This window comes from Leucoraja erinacea, chromosome 2 (genome assembly GCF_028641065.1).
Source record: "Leucoraja erinacea ecotype New England chromosome 2, Leri_hhj_1, whole genome shotgun sequence".
In the NCBI taxonomy this organism is placed as follows: Eukaryota; Metazoa; Chordata; class Chondrichthyes; order Rajiformes; family Rajidae; genus Leucoraja; species Leucoraja erinaceus.
This window is the reverse complement of record NC_073378.1, coordinates 4,408,208-4,424,609: the sequence shown is the minus strand read 5'-3', so window position 1 is coordinate 4,424,609 and position 16,402 is coordinate 4,408,208. Positions and strand designations below refer to the sequence as shown.

General features: G+C 42.2%; 1 protein-coding gene across 1 annotated transcript in view; it reads right to left on the bottom strand.

The window, feature by feature from the left end:
- Positions 1 to 3,611: 3,611 nt before the first annotated feature.
- LOC129706624 (collagen alpha-4(VI) chain-like) overlaps positions 3,612 to 16,402 on the bottom strand; it is a 55,068-nt gene continuing 42,277 nt past the window's right edge. Inside the window, exons 15-17 of the mRNA XM_055650985.1 lie at positions 9,001 to 9,097; positions 8,862 to 8,914; positions 3,612 to 5,157 (exon numbers count right to left, since the gene is read on the bottom strand). Of these exons, the coding sequence (XP_055506960.1) occupies positions 4,979 to 5,157; positions 8,862 to 8,914; positions 9,001 to 9,097 (329 nt within the window). The 3' untranslated portion in view covers positions 3,612 to 4,978. The remainder of the gene's footprint in view (positions 5,158 to 8,861; positions 8,915 to 9,000; positions 9,098 to 16,402) is intronic.

The following is a 16,402-nucleotide window of genomic DNA, read 5'->3' as shown; positions in this document are numbered from 1 at the left end:
CACCTCTGCTCGCCCCGTGCACCAGAGAGGAGAATAGTGGGACAGAGGGCTGGCAAAGTGGACTGGTCGCGGGGATAGATTCTTCGCAGGATTGATGATGGCACGGCATTGTAAGATCCACAGCAGCTTACTGGGCTGCCGGGCCGAGCCCCAGGCTGCTGCAGGGTGTCCAGCACCCCTCTCTCTCCACCATTGAGTCGCTGCAGCAGCCTGGGCAAGTTGCTGTGGATCTTACAATGCCGTGCCATCAGCAGTCCTGAGAAGAAACTAGTAACACAATATTCGCAAAATAAAACAGCAGCATTTGGAATATTGTGAGCAATTTTGGGCACCATATCTGAGGAAAGATGTGCCGGCTATGGAGAGGATCCAGAGGTTTAGAAACATAGAAGCATAGAAACATAGAAATTAGGTGCAGGAGTAGGCCATTCGGCCCTTCGAGCCTGCACCGCCATTCAATATGATCATGGCTGATCATCCAACTCAGTATCCCGTACCTGCCTTCTCTCCATACCCTCTGACCCCTTTAGCCACAAGGGCCACATCTAACTCCCTCTTAAGTATAGCCAATGAACAGGCCTCGACTACCCTCTGTGGCAGAGAGTTCCAGAGATTCACCACTCTCTGTGTGAAAAAAGTTCTTCTCATCTCGGTTTTAAAGGATTTCCCCCTTATCCTTAAGCTGTGACTCCTTGTCCTGGACTTCCCCAACATCGGGAGCAATCTTCCTGCATCTAGCCTGTCCAACCCCTTAAGAATTTTGTAAGTTTCTATAAGATCCCCTCTCAATCTCCTAAATTCTAGAGAGTATAAACCAAGTCTATCCAGTCTTTCTTCATAAGACAGTCCTGACATCCCAGGAATCAGTCTGGTGAACCTTCTCTGCACTCCCTCTATGGCAATAATGTCCTTCCTCAGATTTGGAGACCAAAACTGTACGCAATACTCCAGGTGTGGTCTCACCAAGACCCTGTACAACTGCAGTAGAACCTCCCTGCTCCTATACTCAAATCCTTTTGCTATGAAACAAGAATGATCCTAGGAATTACTAGGTTAACATATGATGAGCATATGACGACACTGGGCCTGTACTCACTGCAGTTTAGAAGAATGAGGAGGGACCTCATTGAAACGTACAGTTTAATGAAAGACTTGGATAGAGTGGATGTGTAGAGGATGTTTCCACTAGTGTGAGAGTCTAGGACTAGAGGTCATAGCCTCAGAATTAAAAGTTGTTCTTTTAGGAAGGAGACAAGGAGGAATTTCTTTGGTCAGAAGATGGTGAATCTGTGGAATTCTTTTCCACGGAAGGCTGTGGAGGCCAAGTCAGTGGATACATTTAAGGCATGTCAGAGGTTATGGGGATTGAATGGCAGAGTAGACGATGGCTGAATGGCCTAAGTCTGCTCCTATGTTTTCAAGAGGAAGTTAGTTTTAGCTCTTAGGGTTAAAGGAATCAAGGGATATGAGGAAAAAGCAGGAATGGGGTACTGATTTTAGATGATCAGCCATAATCATATTGAATGGCGGTGCTGGCTCGACGGGCCAAATGGCCTACTCCTGCACCTATTTTTCTATGTTCTATGTTGCTATCACTTATGATCTTATGATCCTATGATCCACTTACACTATGGAGAACCAGGATCAGCCCTGATACACGAAACATGTGGGCATTATGAGAATATGGAACATTGCAGAAAATCTACAGGATATCTGCAAAAATTGACCCCACACTTAGTGTTTCAGTGCACTGTGGGGTCTAGGATTTATTCCACTCAAAATGCACTCAACACCTGTACAAGGGCAAGTAATACTGGACACTATATCACTTTCATCTTATATGCATGGAGTGCATCGCTCAGCAATAAACAGCTTAAGAGATACAGCATGGAAACAGGCACTTCAGCCCACCGAGCATGCCGACCAGCAATCATCCATACACTAGTTCTATCCTACACATATCCTCCAAAGACATACAGGTTTGTATGTTAACTGGCTTTTTAAATTGTTAAATTGTTCCTAGTGTGAGGATAATGTGAGTCCAATTGTTATCGTTGCTCGGCTCAGACTCCACGCTGTATCTTTAAAGTCTAAAGGCAAAGAACCAAGCAAAACGGAGACAGGAGCAGAGATTCCACAGGCTGCCGTTTCATGTCCTGAACCAGGAAGAAAAAGGTGCTGGACTGGACTTGGTTTATACTCTCTAGAATTTAGGAGATTGAGAGGGGATCTTATAGAAACTTACAAAATTCTTAAGGGGTTGGACAGGCTAGATGCAGGAAGATTGTTCCCGATGTTAGGGAAGTCCAGGACAAGGGGTCACAGCTTTAAGGATAAAGGGGAAATCCTTTAAAACCGAGATGAGAAGAACTTTTTTCACGCAGAGAGTGGTGAATCTCTGGAACTCTCTGCCACAGAGGGTAGTTGAGGCCAGTTCATTGGCTATATTTAAGAGGGAGTTAGATGTGGCCCTTGTGGCTATGGGGATCAAGGGGTATGGAGAGAAGGCAGGTACGGGATACTGAGTTGGATGATCAGCCATGATCATATTGAATGGCAGTGCAGGCTCGAAGGGCCAAATGGCCTACTCCTGCACCTAATTTCTATGTTTCTATGTTTCTATGTAAGTGCTGATGCATTCAAAAATAGAGAGATGTACTGTCTCAATTTTTACTATCAGTGATTATACTGAGTAATAAATATCTCCTTCTTCAAATAAGTTTCCTTCTTACGAAGAACTCTTCTGTATAGGCGGCATAGCTTTAGTCCAAAATGCAGTACGACTCATATAAATTAAATGCTCCTCACTGCCTATGCCAACTGCCAATGGTTCAATGGTGTTTTATTTGTATGTAGTTATTTATGTAACTGCACAGTGAAATTATTTTTGCATATTGTCTCGGCGTGGTTTCAACACGGCATTCCCATTCTGGCATTGTTATTGATGGAAAGAGTTGTGGACGTAGCCCAGACCATGACATAAACAACCACCCTCCCTTCCTTTGACTCCATCTACACTTCACGCTGCCATGGCAAGGCCACCTACATAATCCACGACCAGTATGAGAAGTACTGGTTCTTCCCAGCTGTTATCAGGGAACCAAACAGACCTCTCATCAGTTAGAGTGCAATCCTGACTTCCCATCAACCTCATTGGAGATCTTTATCAAACCAGCCTTTATCAAACTTCAATGTTATATCTTACACTGAATATTGTGCCCTTTATCTTTTATCTGTGCAGTGTGAATGGCTTGACTGTATTCATTTGACTGGATAGTACGCAAACAAATGTTTTTGGCTGTAAGTAGACAAAACTGCTGGAGAAACTCAACGGGTGCAGCAGCATCTATGGAGCGAAGGAAATAGGCAACGTTTCGGGCCGAAACGTTGCCTATTTCCTTCGCTCCATAGATGCTGCTGCACCCGCTGAGTTTCTCCAGCATTTTTGTCTACCTTCGATTTTCCAGCATCTGCAGTTCCTTCTTAAACTGTTTTTCTCCGTACCTTGGTACATGTGACAATAATAATAACTAAACTAGAAATAAAATGAAAGTGTGTGTGTGCTTACAAATGTGATCTACAACTTATGCTGCAGACAAACAAAATGAGAATTAATTCCATCATGTAGTTTTTAATCAAAACATTAGTACATGTTATATTATTTAACTGCCGTTCTCTCCTCATTATATTGGCATTCAATTGAAGCTATCGGGTTTTTCTGTTGTCACAGAAGTACCACATTTAGCAGGGCCTTTGGAAAGACAAACAAGGAAACATGCAAACAATCACATTCCCTATCCTGAGCAAAGAACAATAATATTTCCCTTGTAACAACCTCACCTGGGATATATAGGAAATATATATATATTTTTTCAGTTATAACAGATTTTAAAAATTGCTGCAATTAGAAAACATTTTTAAAATAGTGTCTGGAATTGATCGGCAAGTGAATAATTGGCATACACATGGTTCATTGATCTTTGCAGATGTTACAAACATGTATTATTGTGAGAAACACGAGTAGTTGAAAAGGTGAAACTGACCACAATACATTACAAGAAAATCTTGTGAGGTTGAATTAGAATCCCTAACACCCTATTAATTACCCCCAAGTAAGGATTTCACTTATAAAATGTCCTTTGCAAATATTTTCAATATTCCTATCAAATTGAATTCTGGTAAATGTACAACCAGTTCACCAAGATATTTTCTACATGAAATAGCACCATACCTTTAACATAATCTGATATATAAAATAAATGATATTTTTTCTGAAATGCTTGCACCACTTGCATTAAAACAGATAAATTAAGCATTTATCAAAAGCGATTCAACCTGGTAGGTAGACAAAAATGCTGGAGATACTCAGCGGGTGAGGCAGCATCTATGGAGCGAAGGAATGGGTGACGTTTCAGTCTGAAGAAAGCAGACACCCGCACATGGACACACATACACACGGAAACACAAACATACGGATAATTTAACGTTTTCAGGATTCTAGCTCATGCTCAGCATGGTGCTCCTGATATTAACAACATTGCTGCTGTTTCTGACTTCCTGCTCTAGAGTGTGGAGCCTCCCAGAAGAATTGGGAGTCTTCCTGGAAGGTCGGGAGAGGAAGAATTAGGTCCCTTCATTTGGTCTTATTTGATTGCAAATTTTTAGACTTTAAAAAGTTGTGTAAACTATTTGCTCAATTATTTCTGGACAATCTTTCTGCCATCCACCTGCTCTTTTACTTTTGCAAATAAAACACAGAAGTAAGATGTCCATATCCATTGTAGGCTTTCCTCCTTTACGAGTGTAAATGGGGATATCCTGTCTATTAATTATTATTCAACACAGAGTGGTACGTACTTAAAACCCTGAGCGCCAATATGAATAAGGTATTGTATATGTAAATAGAAAATGACATGTACACTGGAATTTCATGCCTGTGATCAATGAGTGTTTATCCATAATCATACCACTGCAGTATTTAGGAAGACGTTAGACACAGGGCTATGCATTCTGCCCTTGTGTCAAATCTGTTCTCATTTCCTTTACAGCCACCGTACCAGAACCTTCTGCAGCTCCTTAGTGTTTTGTCAAAGTACCATTTTAAGGAATGGTTGCTGCAATTCCCTGGATCTTCACTCAATCCGCACGCAGCTGGAGCTGAAAAGAATTAAACAGCTTAAGAAAGATGTATGGAGCCACAAGAGACGGCAGTTGCTGGAATCTGGAGCAAGAACACATACTGCTGGAGGCTATGGCATAGTTAGCATTTCAGGTCGAGAAGTCGTATCAGGGCTGGCCGAGGGAAGGTCAACTTTGTAAATGGGATAAAAAAACACAGATTTCCAAGATAGACACAAAATGCTGGAGTAACTCAGCGGGACAGGCGGCATCTCTGGATTGAAGGAATGGGTGACGTCTCGGGTCGATACTCTTCTTCGGACTGAGAGTCAGGGTACAGGGAGACACAGAGATATGGAAGGGTAAGGTGTGAAAAAGAGACATTAAAGGGGATGGGGGTCAATGAAAATATAGAATAGATCGTTGTTAGCTAGGGCAAGGTGAGCCCTGTGCACCCATCATCATGGTCTTTGCAAGCTTCATTGGCTCACAGAACCCTTCTGAAGAAGAGTCTCAACCCGGAACGCCATGCATTCCTTCTAATCACAGATGCTGCCTGCCTCGCTGAGTTTGCTTCAGCATTTTGTGTCTATCTTCAGTGTAAACGAGCAGCTGCAGTTCCTTCCAACACAGGAGATGTGTAGACTTCTGGACACATTGTCTCCACAGATGCTTCCTGGTTGGCCCAGTTCCTCCAGCGGTTTGTTTTTTGCTATGAAAGATTTATATCGATTGCGCAAAACCTTCTGACAAAAATGATTGAAATGAGCTGGAATATTTATTTTTTTCTCCTGGACTTTTTGTCTTACACTGAACATTTCAACCCTTTATCCTGTGTCTGTACACAGTGGACGGCCTGATTGTAATCATGTGTAGTCTTTTCGCTAACTGGATAGCAGGCAACAAAAAAGCGTTTCACTGCACCTCTGAACATGTGACAATAAACAACTAAACTAAACTAATTACAAATGTAGGTACCAGAACAAAATATGTGGCATTGTTCATCCAAATATTTCACTCAGCAATTTGTCATTATCATCTTTTGTAAAGGCATGAAAATTGTAAGGTCCCCAAGATCCTATCCAAAACTGAACAGAGGCTAATAACAGCTAAAGGCATGGAATGGGGAAATCAATTGGCATGGACTACCACAACATCCCTCTCAAGAGTTTCAATTCTCAACTGCTAACAGCAACTTATTTCCTGCTTCCTAATACGTGAAGTGGTGTTTGGAGCAGGGGCTGACTCCCCAGTGAATTGTACAGATGGCTTCCTCTATTCATGTCATCCCCCTGAGCTGCATGGTGAAATTGGCCCTTAACCCAGGAAAATGAGTCAGGTCCCAAATTCTGCAAAGAGAAGACCACTTTCTCCCTCCAATTTGGCATTCTGTCCAGCACATTCCTTAGTCTTAGCCAAGACCCAGAAACCCTTTTAAGACTCTTCTCCCCCTCACTTCCTCTTAGGTTTGTTGCAACAAGACTGTTTATTTCATAAGTTCACAAGTTGTAGGAGCAAAATTCGGCCACTTGGCCCATCAAGTCTACTCTGACATTCAATCATGGCTGAGCTATATTTCCCTCTCAGCCCCATTCTCTCCATAACCCCTGACATAATCACTTACTAATCAAGAATATATCTATCTCTGCCTTAAAAATATCAATTGACTTGACCTCCACAGACTTCTGCGGCAAAGAATTCCACAGATTCACCACCCTCTGACTAAAGAAATTCCTCATCATTTCCTTCCTAAAGATAGGTCCATTTATTCTGAGTCCATAGCCTCTAGTCCCAGACTCTCTCACGAGTGGAAACATCCTCTCCACATCCACTCTATACAAGCCCATTCAGTTTTTTTTTAACCCAGGCAAACACAGCTTTACCAAATGAGCTACTAAAATCTCATTTCAATTCTCACACTTCTACACCTTTTCTCTATTTTGTAAATCTTTTTGCTATTTTCCTTTGATGGCTGTAAATAGAAACTGGTGCTAGGAAAAAACATTTTGATGTTAAATGCCAGATATTGAACTCAGGTGCAAATTCAGTGTGATGGTGCCACAGCAGGTGAGGGGAGGAAGATGCATTGCCTGGGCATTGCTTCAATTTTTCAGATCAAGCTAATGGCCAACATCAGGAACAATGATATATATGACTGGCTAAAGGGGTCAAACATGTGCAGCCTATCCAAGGATAAGAAAGCAAGGACCACACCTGGAGTATTGCGTACAGTTTTGGTCTCCAAATCTGAGGAAGGACATTATTGCCATAGAGGGAGTGCAGAGACGGTTCACCAGACTGATTCCTGGGATGTCAGGACTGTCTTATGAAGAAAGACTGGATAGACTTGGTTTATACTCTCTAGAATTTAGGAGATTGAGGGGGGATCTTATAGAAACTTTCAAAATTCTTAAGGGGTTGGACAGGCTAGATGCAGGAAGATTGTTCCCGATGTTGGGGAAGTCCAGGACAAGGGGTCACAGCTTAAGGATAAGGGGGACATCCTTTAAAACCGAGATGAGAAGAACTTTTTTTCACACAGAGAGTGGTAAGTCTCTGGAACTCTCTGCCACAGAGGGTAGTCGAGGCCAGTTCATTGGCTATATTTCAGAGGGAGTTAGATGTGGCCCTTGTGGCTAAGGGGATCAGAGGGTATGGAGAGAAGGCAGGTACGGGATACTGAGTTGGATGATCAGCCATGATCATATTGAATGGCAGTGTAGGCTCAAAGGGCCGAATGGCCTACTCCTGCACCTAATTTCTATGTCTATGTTTCTATGACTAACGTGAAAGGCACTAATAGGGGAAAGTGACTCCAGATAGAGACGGTCCTTGCAACTATATCTTGCCATAAAAGGATGAACGAGTATGTACATGCATTGTACAGAGAGCTGTGTGGAATGAGCTTCCAGTGGAAGTGGCGGAGGCAGGTTTGATTTTATCATTTAAAAATAAATTGGATAGGTATATGGATGGGAAAGGAATGGAGGGTTATGGTCTGAGCGCAGGTATATGGGACTAGGGGAGAATAAGTGTTTGGCACGGACCTGAAAGGCCGAGATAGCCTGTTTCCGTGCTATAATTGTTATATGGTTATATGGTTATATTGTATAATTTCCAAAGATTATTATCATTCACAGACCACATGGGAAGTAATTATATAATTATCTGTAGAATGGAATAACTGTCCAAATCCATTCTTAATTAAGGTCACATGGTCATCAGGAATAGGAGTACAATTAGGCCATTCGGCCTATCATTGCTATATTTAAGAGGGAGTTAGATGTGGCCCTTGTGGCTAAGGGGATCAGAGGGTATGGAGAGAAGGCAGGTACGGGATACTGAGTTGGATGATCAGCCATGATCATATTGAATGGCGGTGCAGGCTCGAAGGGCCGAATGGCCTACTCCTGCACCTAATTTCTATGTTTCTATCAAGTCTACTCCATTCAATTATGGCTGATCTATGTCTCCCTCCTAACCCCATTCTCCTGCCTTCTCCCCATAATCTCTGACACATGTACTAAACAGGAATCTATCTATTTCTGCCTTAAATATATCCACTGACTTGGCCTCTTCTGTGGTAAAGAATTCCACATACATACATTTCTCCTCATCTCCTTCCTAAAAGAACATCCTTTAATTCTCAGGCTATGACCTCTAGTCCTAGACTCTCCCACTAATGGAAACATCCTCTCCAAATGAAAACCCTTCTAAAGGAAATATTTTTCAGCTATACCCACCATAGGCATTGATTTCATCTTTCTGTTCTTCAACATCTTCCACAGTATTCACTCTGTAATGAAGAAGTGAATACATCAATCAACAAAGTCAAATTCTATTCCTTGACCAGAATTTGATACTGATTGTTACAGAACATACGGTTCATTGAGAAATGTTTCCTTGTCTTCCGTGTGCTGAGAATATTTTTCGTTGCATTCCTTCTTCAGGGCTTGAGGCGGATAGTTGTTAATTCCAGCTATAAAATCAATAAGTACATTATTTGTTGAGAGTGACTGCAAGGCACCTACGATATACAACACACAAAAAAATGAAGTGTAATGTTCCAAAAGGCTTTTTCTTAATGGTTCAAGTTTTAAATAGCAACAGTGAAATAACTTAAGTGGGGGGCTACCATCGACTCCACAGTCAAAAAGGCACAACAGAGGATGTACTTCCTGCGGCAGCTGAGGAAACACAATCTGCCACAGGCAATGATGGTCCAATTCTACACGGCCATCGTAGAGTCTGTCCTCACTTTCTCCATCATGGTCTGGTTTGGCTCAGCCACCAAGTACAACACCTGGAGGCTGCAGCGATCAGCAGAGAAGGTTATTGGCTGCAACCTTCCCTCCACTGATGAAATGTACACTGCAAGGGCCAGGAAGCGAGCGGGCAAGATCATCTCTGACCCCTCTCACCCTGGCTACAAACTCTTTGAATCACTTCCCTCTGGAAGGCGACTCCGGATTGTCAAAGCTGCCACAGCCAGACATAAAAACAGTTTTTATCCACGAGTAGTTAGTTGCTCTACTCAACAGCCAAAAATCTGTAGCCACCCTTTGATCTGGTATTTTGTTGATTCACATGCTTGATCAATGGTGTTTTATCATTAACGTTTTGTTATTATTAATGTTTAGTGTTTACTGAGTCAATCGTCACTGTCACTGTATGTCATGTTGTTACTTGTGGGCGGAGCACCAAGGCAAATCCCTTGTATGTGAATACTTGGCCAATAAACGTACTTACTTACTTACATAACCCTTTCAGTGAATCATGGTGAAGAGTCAATATTGGCCCCAGATTCTTTGCCCTGACCAAGTTGCCCAACTCCTTTCATGGATGCACTGTCAACAACTTTGTCAACTTGAGCATTCATGGCCTGAAAGTTGTCTAAGGGAAAACACTTCTCCTTATCTATTCCGCAGATATTTTCCATTGATATTACATTCACGTCCTCTTGATTTTAACCTACCCACCAATAATATTTATTTGTGACCTTCTGTATATATTAGAAAAGCCACAATTTTACAGTTGCATATTGTTGCAATATGTGGGCAACACAAATAGGCGGGAGGAGAAGTTAAGAAAAGGATACAAACAGCGTGGGTGCCTAATGGCTATTTCACTTCTTACTTGTGGACTTAGACCATAAGACATAGGAGCAGAACCAGGAATATCTGCCCATCGCATCTGCTTCATTATTCAATCACGGCTGATCTATTTTCCCAATCAACTCCCAACCCTTCTGCAGATTTCTCCCCATAACCTTTGAAACTCATGCTAATCAAGAACCTACCAATCTCTGCTTTTAAAATAGCCAATCACCTGGCCTCCACAGCCATCTGTGGCAATGGAATTCATTGGAAACAGATTCACCACCCAATGGCTAAATAAATTCCTACTCATCGCCGTTCTGAAGGTATGTCTTTTCATTCTGAGGGTTTCCCCCCTGGCCCTAGACTCTCCCACTATTGGAAACATACTCTCCACATCCACTATATTCAGGTCTTTCATTATTTGGTAGGTTTCAATGAGATCCCCCCTCAACCTAAACTCTAGCAAGTACATGTCCAGAGCCATCAAACACTCCTCACATGTTAACGTCTTGCACTCAACAATCCAGTCTTGTATCTAATGAAGTGATTCAGACCAACTGTGGAATATTGCTAAGTACAAGATGCTGATATGTGGCAATGACTTAATCTACTTGCCTGTATATTTGCGCGCAAATGATACTTAGTCATTCTTCACACCATTACTGAATAACATTGTCATTTTATGCGTATTCTTCTCCATAACATTGGAATGACCTTCAAGTATGTTTAGAGTGCTCATAGAACTGCAATGGTGAAAATAAGGATTCACTGGGAACTGGGCATTTTTTAAGATATCTTCATGTTCTACGAGTCAAAATGTTGGAGCAAGAACTGCAATGTTCAGTTCGACTGCATCTGGCAGCTCTTGGGGATGGTGGAAGGAACTCACTGTGCTTAGGAAAAGTCCTTTTGTAAAAACCATTATGCAAAATGCTTTGAATGTGCACTTTGGGATTTCACAGCTTTAAATGGGTTTACTTTTATTTAAATCATTTCCAGATCTTGTAACACACAAGATGCCAACAATCTGTGTTCTATATTGACAGCCAAATAGTCAACATATACGCTGACATAATGCCCCATTCCTCCTGTACCACTCCTACAACAGCCTCAATTGTCACCTACAGTGCAAGAGAATTCCTGTCTATGGTATTTCAGGCAGAGGTAGATTGCGTTTGTAGGTTTCTCCAATAACCTTGTCCACGGGTCCACACTCCGTGGGCACTGCAATCTCAGGACATTGTGCTAAAGGCTTGCTGTGCTTTACCAACATTGAATACAAACCTAGCCTATCCAATCTCTCCACATTAATTAATTGTTTCATCCGAGACACCATCCTATTAAATCTCCTCCAAATATTCTCCAGGGCATTCAGACGTTCCTGTAGTGTGGTGGCTGGGACTGCACACAATATTCCAGCTCTGGCCTCAATGTTTAGTTGTAGTTTAGTTTAGAGATACAGGGTGGAAACAGGCCCTTTGGCCAACCGAGTCCATGCTGACCAGCAAGCACCCATACACTAGTTCTATCCTATAACCCTCATCAACATTTTAGTAGTAACAAAACCTCCATGTTTTTATATTCTATGCTGATGGAGGCCTACATATGCCTTCTTCATCACCTTATAGATAAATAGAAAACACATAGAAACATAGAATATAGGTGCAGGAGGAAGCCATTCGGCCCTTTGTGCCAGCACCGCCATTCATTGTGATCATGGCTGATCGTCTCCAATCAATAACCCATGCCTGCCTTCTCCCCATATCCTTTGACTCCACTAGCCCCAAGAGCTCCATCTAACTCTCTCTTAAATCCATCCAGTGATTTGGCCTCCACTGCCCTCTGTGGCAGGGAATTCCACAAATTCACAACTCTCTGGGTGAAAAAGTTTTTTCTCACATCAGTCTTAAATGACCTCCCCTTTATTCTAAGACTGTGGCCCCTGGTTCTGGACTTGCCCAACATTGGGAACATTTTTCCTACATCTAGCTTGTCCAGTCCTTTTATAATTTTATATGTTTCTATAAGTTATCCCCTCATTCTTCTAAACACCAGTGAATACTAGCCTAGTCTTTTCAATCTTTCCTCATATGACAGTCCCACCATCCCAGGGATCAATCTCGTGAACCTACGCTTCACTGCCTCAATCACAAGGATGTCTTTCTAAATTCTAGCGAGTACAAGCCGAGTCTATCGAATATTTCTTCAAATGAAAGTCCTGACATCCCAGGAATCAGTCTGGTGAACCTTCTCTGTACTCCCTCTACATCAAGAATGTCTTTCCTCAGATTAGGAGACCAAAACTGTACGCAGTACTCCAGGTGTGATCTCACCAAGACCCTGTACAACTGCAGTAGAACCTCCCAGCTTCCATACTAAAATCCTTTTGCGATGAATGCTAACATACCATTCGCTTTCTTCACTGCCTGCTGCACCTGCATGCCTACTTTCAATGACTGGTGTACCATGACACCCAGGTCTCGTTGCATCTCCCCTTTTCCTAATCGGCTATCATTCAGATAAAACTCACATTTATCCACATTATACTGCATCTGCCATGCATTTGCCCACTCACCCAGCCTATCCAAGTCACCTTGCAGCTTCCTAGCATCCCCCTTACAGCTAACACTGCCCCCCAGCTTCGTGTCATCCGCAAACTTGGAGATGTTGCATTCAAATCCCTCGTCCAAATCATTAATATATATCATAAATAGCTGGGGTCCCAGCACTGAGCCTTGTGATACCCCACTAGTCACTGCCTGCCATTGTGAAAAGGACTCATTTACTCCTACTCTTTGCGTCCTGTCTGCCAGCCAGTTCTCTATCCACATCAATACAGAACCCCCAATACCATGTGCTTTAAGTTTGTATACTAATCTCTTATGTGGGACCTTGTCGAAAGCCTTCTGAAAGTCCAGATATAACACATCCACTGGTTCTCTATTATCCACTCTACTAGTTACATCCCCAAAAAATTCTATAAGATTCATCAGACATGATTTACCTTTCATAAATCCATGCTGACTTTGTCCAATGATTTCACCACTTTCCAAATGTGCTGCTATCCCATCTTTAATAACTGACTCTATCAGTTTCCCCACTACCGACGTTAGACTAACTCCCTCCCTTTTTAAAAAGTGGGGTTACATTAGCTACCCTCCAATCCTCAGGAACTACTCCAGAATCTAAAGAGTTTTGAAAAATTATCGCTAATGCATCCACTATTTCTGAGGCTACTTCCTTATGTACTCTGGGATGCAGCCTATCTGGCCCTGGGGATTTATCGGCCTTTAATCCATTCAATTTACCTAACACCACTTCCCGGATAACCTAGATTTCACTCAGTTCCTCCATCTCATTTGACCCCCGGCCCCCTGTTATTTCCGGCAGATTATTTATGTCTTCCTCAGTGAAGACAGAACCAAAGTAGTTATTCAATTGGTCCGCCATGTCCTTGTTCCCCATGATCAATTCACCTGTTTCTGACAGCAAGGGACCTACATTTGTTTTAACTAATCTTTTTCTCTTCACATTTCTATAAAAACTTTTGCAGTCAGTTTTTATGTTCCCTGCCAGTTTTCTTTCATAATCTATTTTCCCTTTCCTAATTAAGCCCTTTGTCCTCCTCTGCTGAAATCTGAATTTCTCCCAGTCCTCTGGTAGACTTCTTTTTCTGGCTAATTTGTATGTTTCATCTTTTGTTTTGATACTATCCCTGATTTCCCTTGTTATCCACGGATGCACTATCTTCCCTGATTTATTATTTTGCCAAACTGGGATGAACAATTGTTGTAGTTCATCCATGCAGTCTTTAAATGCCATCCATTGCATATCCATCGTCAACCCTTTAAGAATCAATTGCCAGTCTATCTTGGCCAATTCACGTCTCATACCCTCAAAGTTACCTTTCTTTAAGTTCAGAACCCTTGTTTCTGAATTAATTATGTCACTCTCCATCCTAATGAAGAACTCAACCATATTATGGTCACTCTTGGCCAAGGGGCCACGCACAACAAGACTGCTAACTAACCCTTCCTCATTACTCAATACCCAGGCTAAAATAGCCTGCTCTCTCGTTGGTTCCTCTACATGTTGGTTTAGAAAACTATCCCACATACATTCCAAGAAATCTTTTTCCTCAGCACCCTTGCCAATTTGATTCACCCAATCTATATGTAGATTGAAGTCACCCATTATAACTGTTTTACCTTTGTTGCACACATTTCTAATTTCCTGTTTGATGCCATCCCCAACTTCACTACTACTGTTAGGTGGCCTGTACACAACTCCCACTAGCGTTTTCTGCCCCTTAGTGTTTCACAGCTCTACCCATATCGATTCCACATCCTCCAAGCTAATGTCCTTCCTTTCTATTGCGTTAATCTCCTCTCTAACCAGCAACGCTACTCCACTTCCTTTTCCTTTCTGTCTATCCCTCCTGAATATTGAATATCCCTGGATGTTCAGCTCCCAGCCTTGGTCACCCTGGAGCCATGTCTCCGTGATCCCAACTATATCATAGTCATTAATAGCTATCTGCACATTCAACTCATCCACCTTATTACGAATGCTCCTTGCATTGAGACACAAAGCCTTCAGGCTTGTTTTTACAAAACTCTTACCCCTTTTACAATTGTGTTGAAAAGTGGCCCTTTTTGATTTTTGCCCTGGATTTGTCTGCCTGCCACATTTCACCTTGCTTCTACCCTCATTTTATACCCCTCTGTCTCTCCGCTCACACATTTAAGAAACCCTTTCCCTTTAACTCCATCCACGGCTATCCCATTTGACACCCCACCCCCCTTATTCATTTTAAAACCACCCGTGTAGCAGTGGCAAACCTGCCTGCCAGAATGCTGGTCCCCCACCTGTTAAGATGCAATCCGTCCCTTTTGGACAGTGAGGTGATGTCCTAAAGCACATCACCGCACACTCATTGGATTAAATTTCATCTGCCATTATGTCGCGTAATTTACCAACTGATCAATATTATTCTGTAAACTAAGACTTTCCTCTCATCAGCAACTATAGTCATTATACTAATGACACCTCCTACAAGCATATCCAAATTATTAATGCATTTGATAGACAGCAAGGATCCCAGCACATTTCCCTGTGCTATACCACTGGTCATAGTCTTACAATCACCAAAGTAACCCTCCACCACCACCCTCAGTCTCCGATCAACAACCCAACATTGGATCGAATTTGTCACATGACCAGGAACGTCATGGAATATAACATTAACCAGACCTTGTCAAAACCTTGCTGAAGAGAATGGAAGCAACATCAGCTGCACTGCCATCATCAATAAATGTTGTTACTTGTTCTAAAAACAATCAAATAGTCAGTCAGGGTCGCTCACCAACTAAACCACGTTGACGATCCCTGATCAGCCTCTGTCATCCCAAGTGTAGAATAATCTTATTACTCAGATTTTGTTTCCCAATAACATCTCTAAGACTCACTGGCATGTAATTATTTAGCTTATTCCTGCAATCCTTCTTAAATAAAGGTACCAAATCTGTTACTATTTTAATAACATTTAATAATATTCCTCCTGTCTTTTTACCTACCACTCACTGACTTAGACTGTCTGTATTTCTGTTGGCTTTCATAGCAAGAGGATTTGAGTATAGGAGCAGGGAGGTTCTACTGCAGTTGTACAGGGTCTTGGTGAGACCACACGAGTATTGCGTGCAGTTTTGGTCTCCAAATCTGAGGAAGGACATTATTGCCATAGAGGGAGTGCAGAGAAGGTTCACCAGACTGATTCCTGGGATGTCAGGACTGTCTTATGAAGAAAGATTGGATAGACTTGGTTTATACTCTCTAGAATTTAGGAGATTGAGAGGGGATCTTATAGAAACTTACAAAATTCTTAAGGGGTTGGACAGGCTAGATGCAGGAAGATTGTTCCCGATGTTGGGGAAGTCCAGGACAAGGGGTCACAGCTTAAGGATAAGGGGGAAATCCTTTAAAACCGAGATGAGGAGAACTTTTTTTACACAGAGAGTGGTGAATCTCCGGAACTCTCTGCCACAGAGGGTAGTTGAGGCCAGTTCATTGGCTATATTTAAGAGGGAGTTAGATGTGGCCCTTGTGGCTAAGGGGATCAGGGGGTATGGAGAGAAGGCAGGGATGGGATACTGAGTTGGATGATCAGACATGATCATATTGAATGG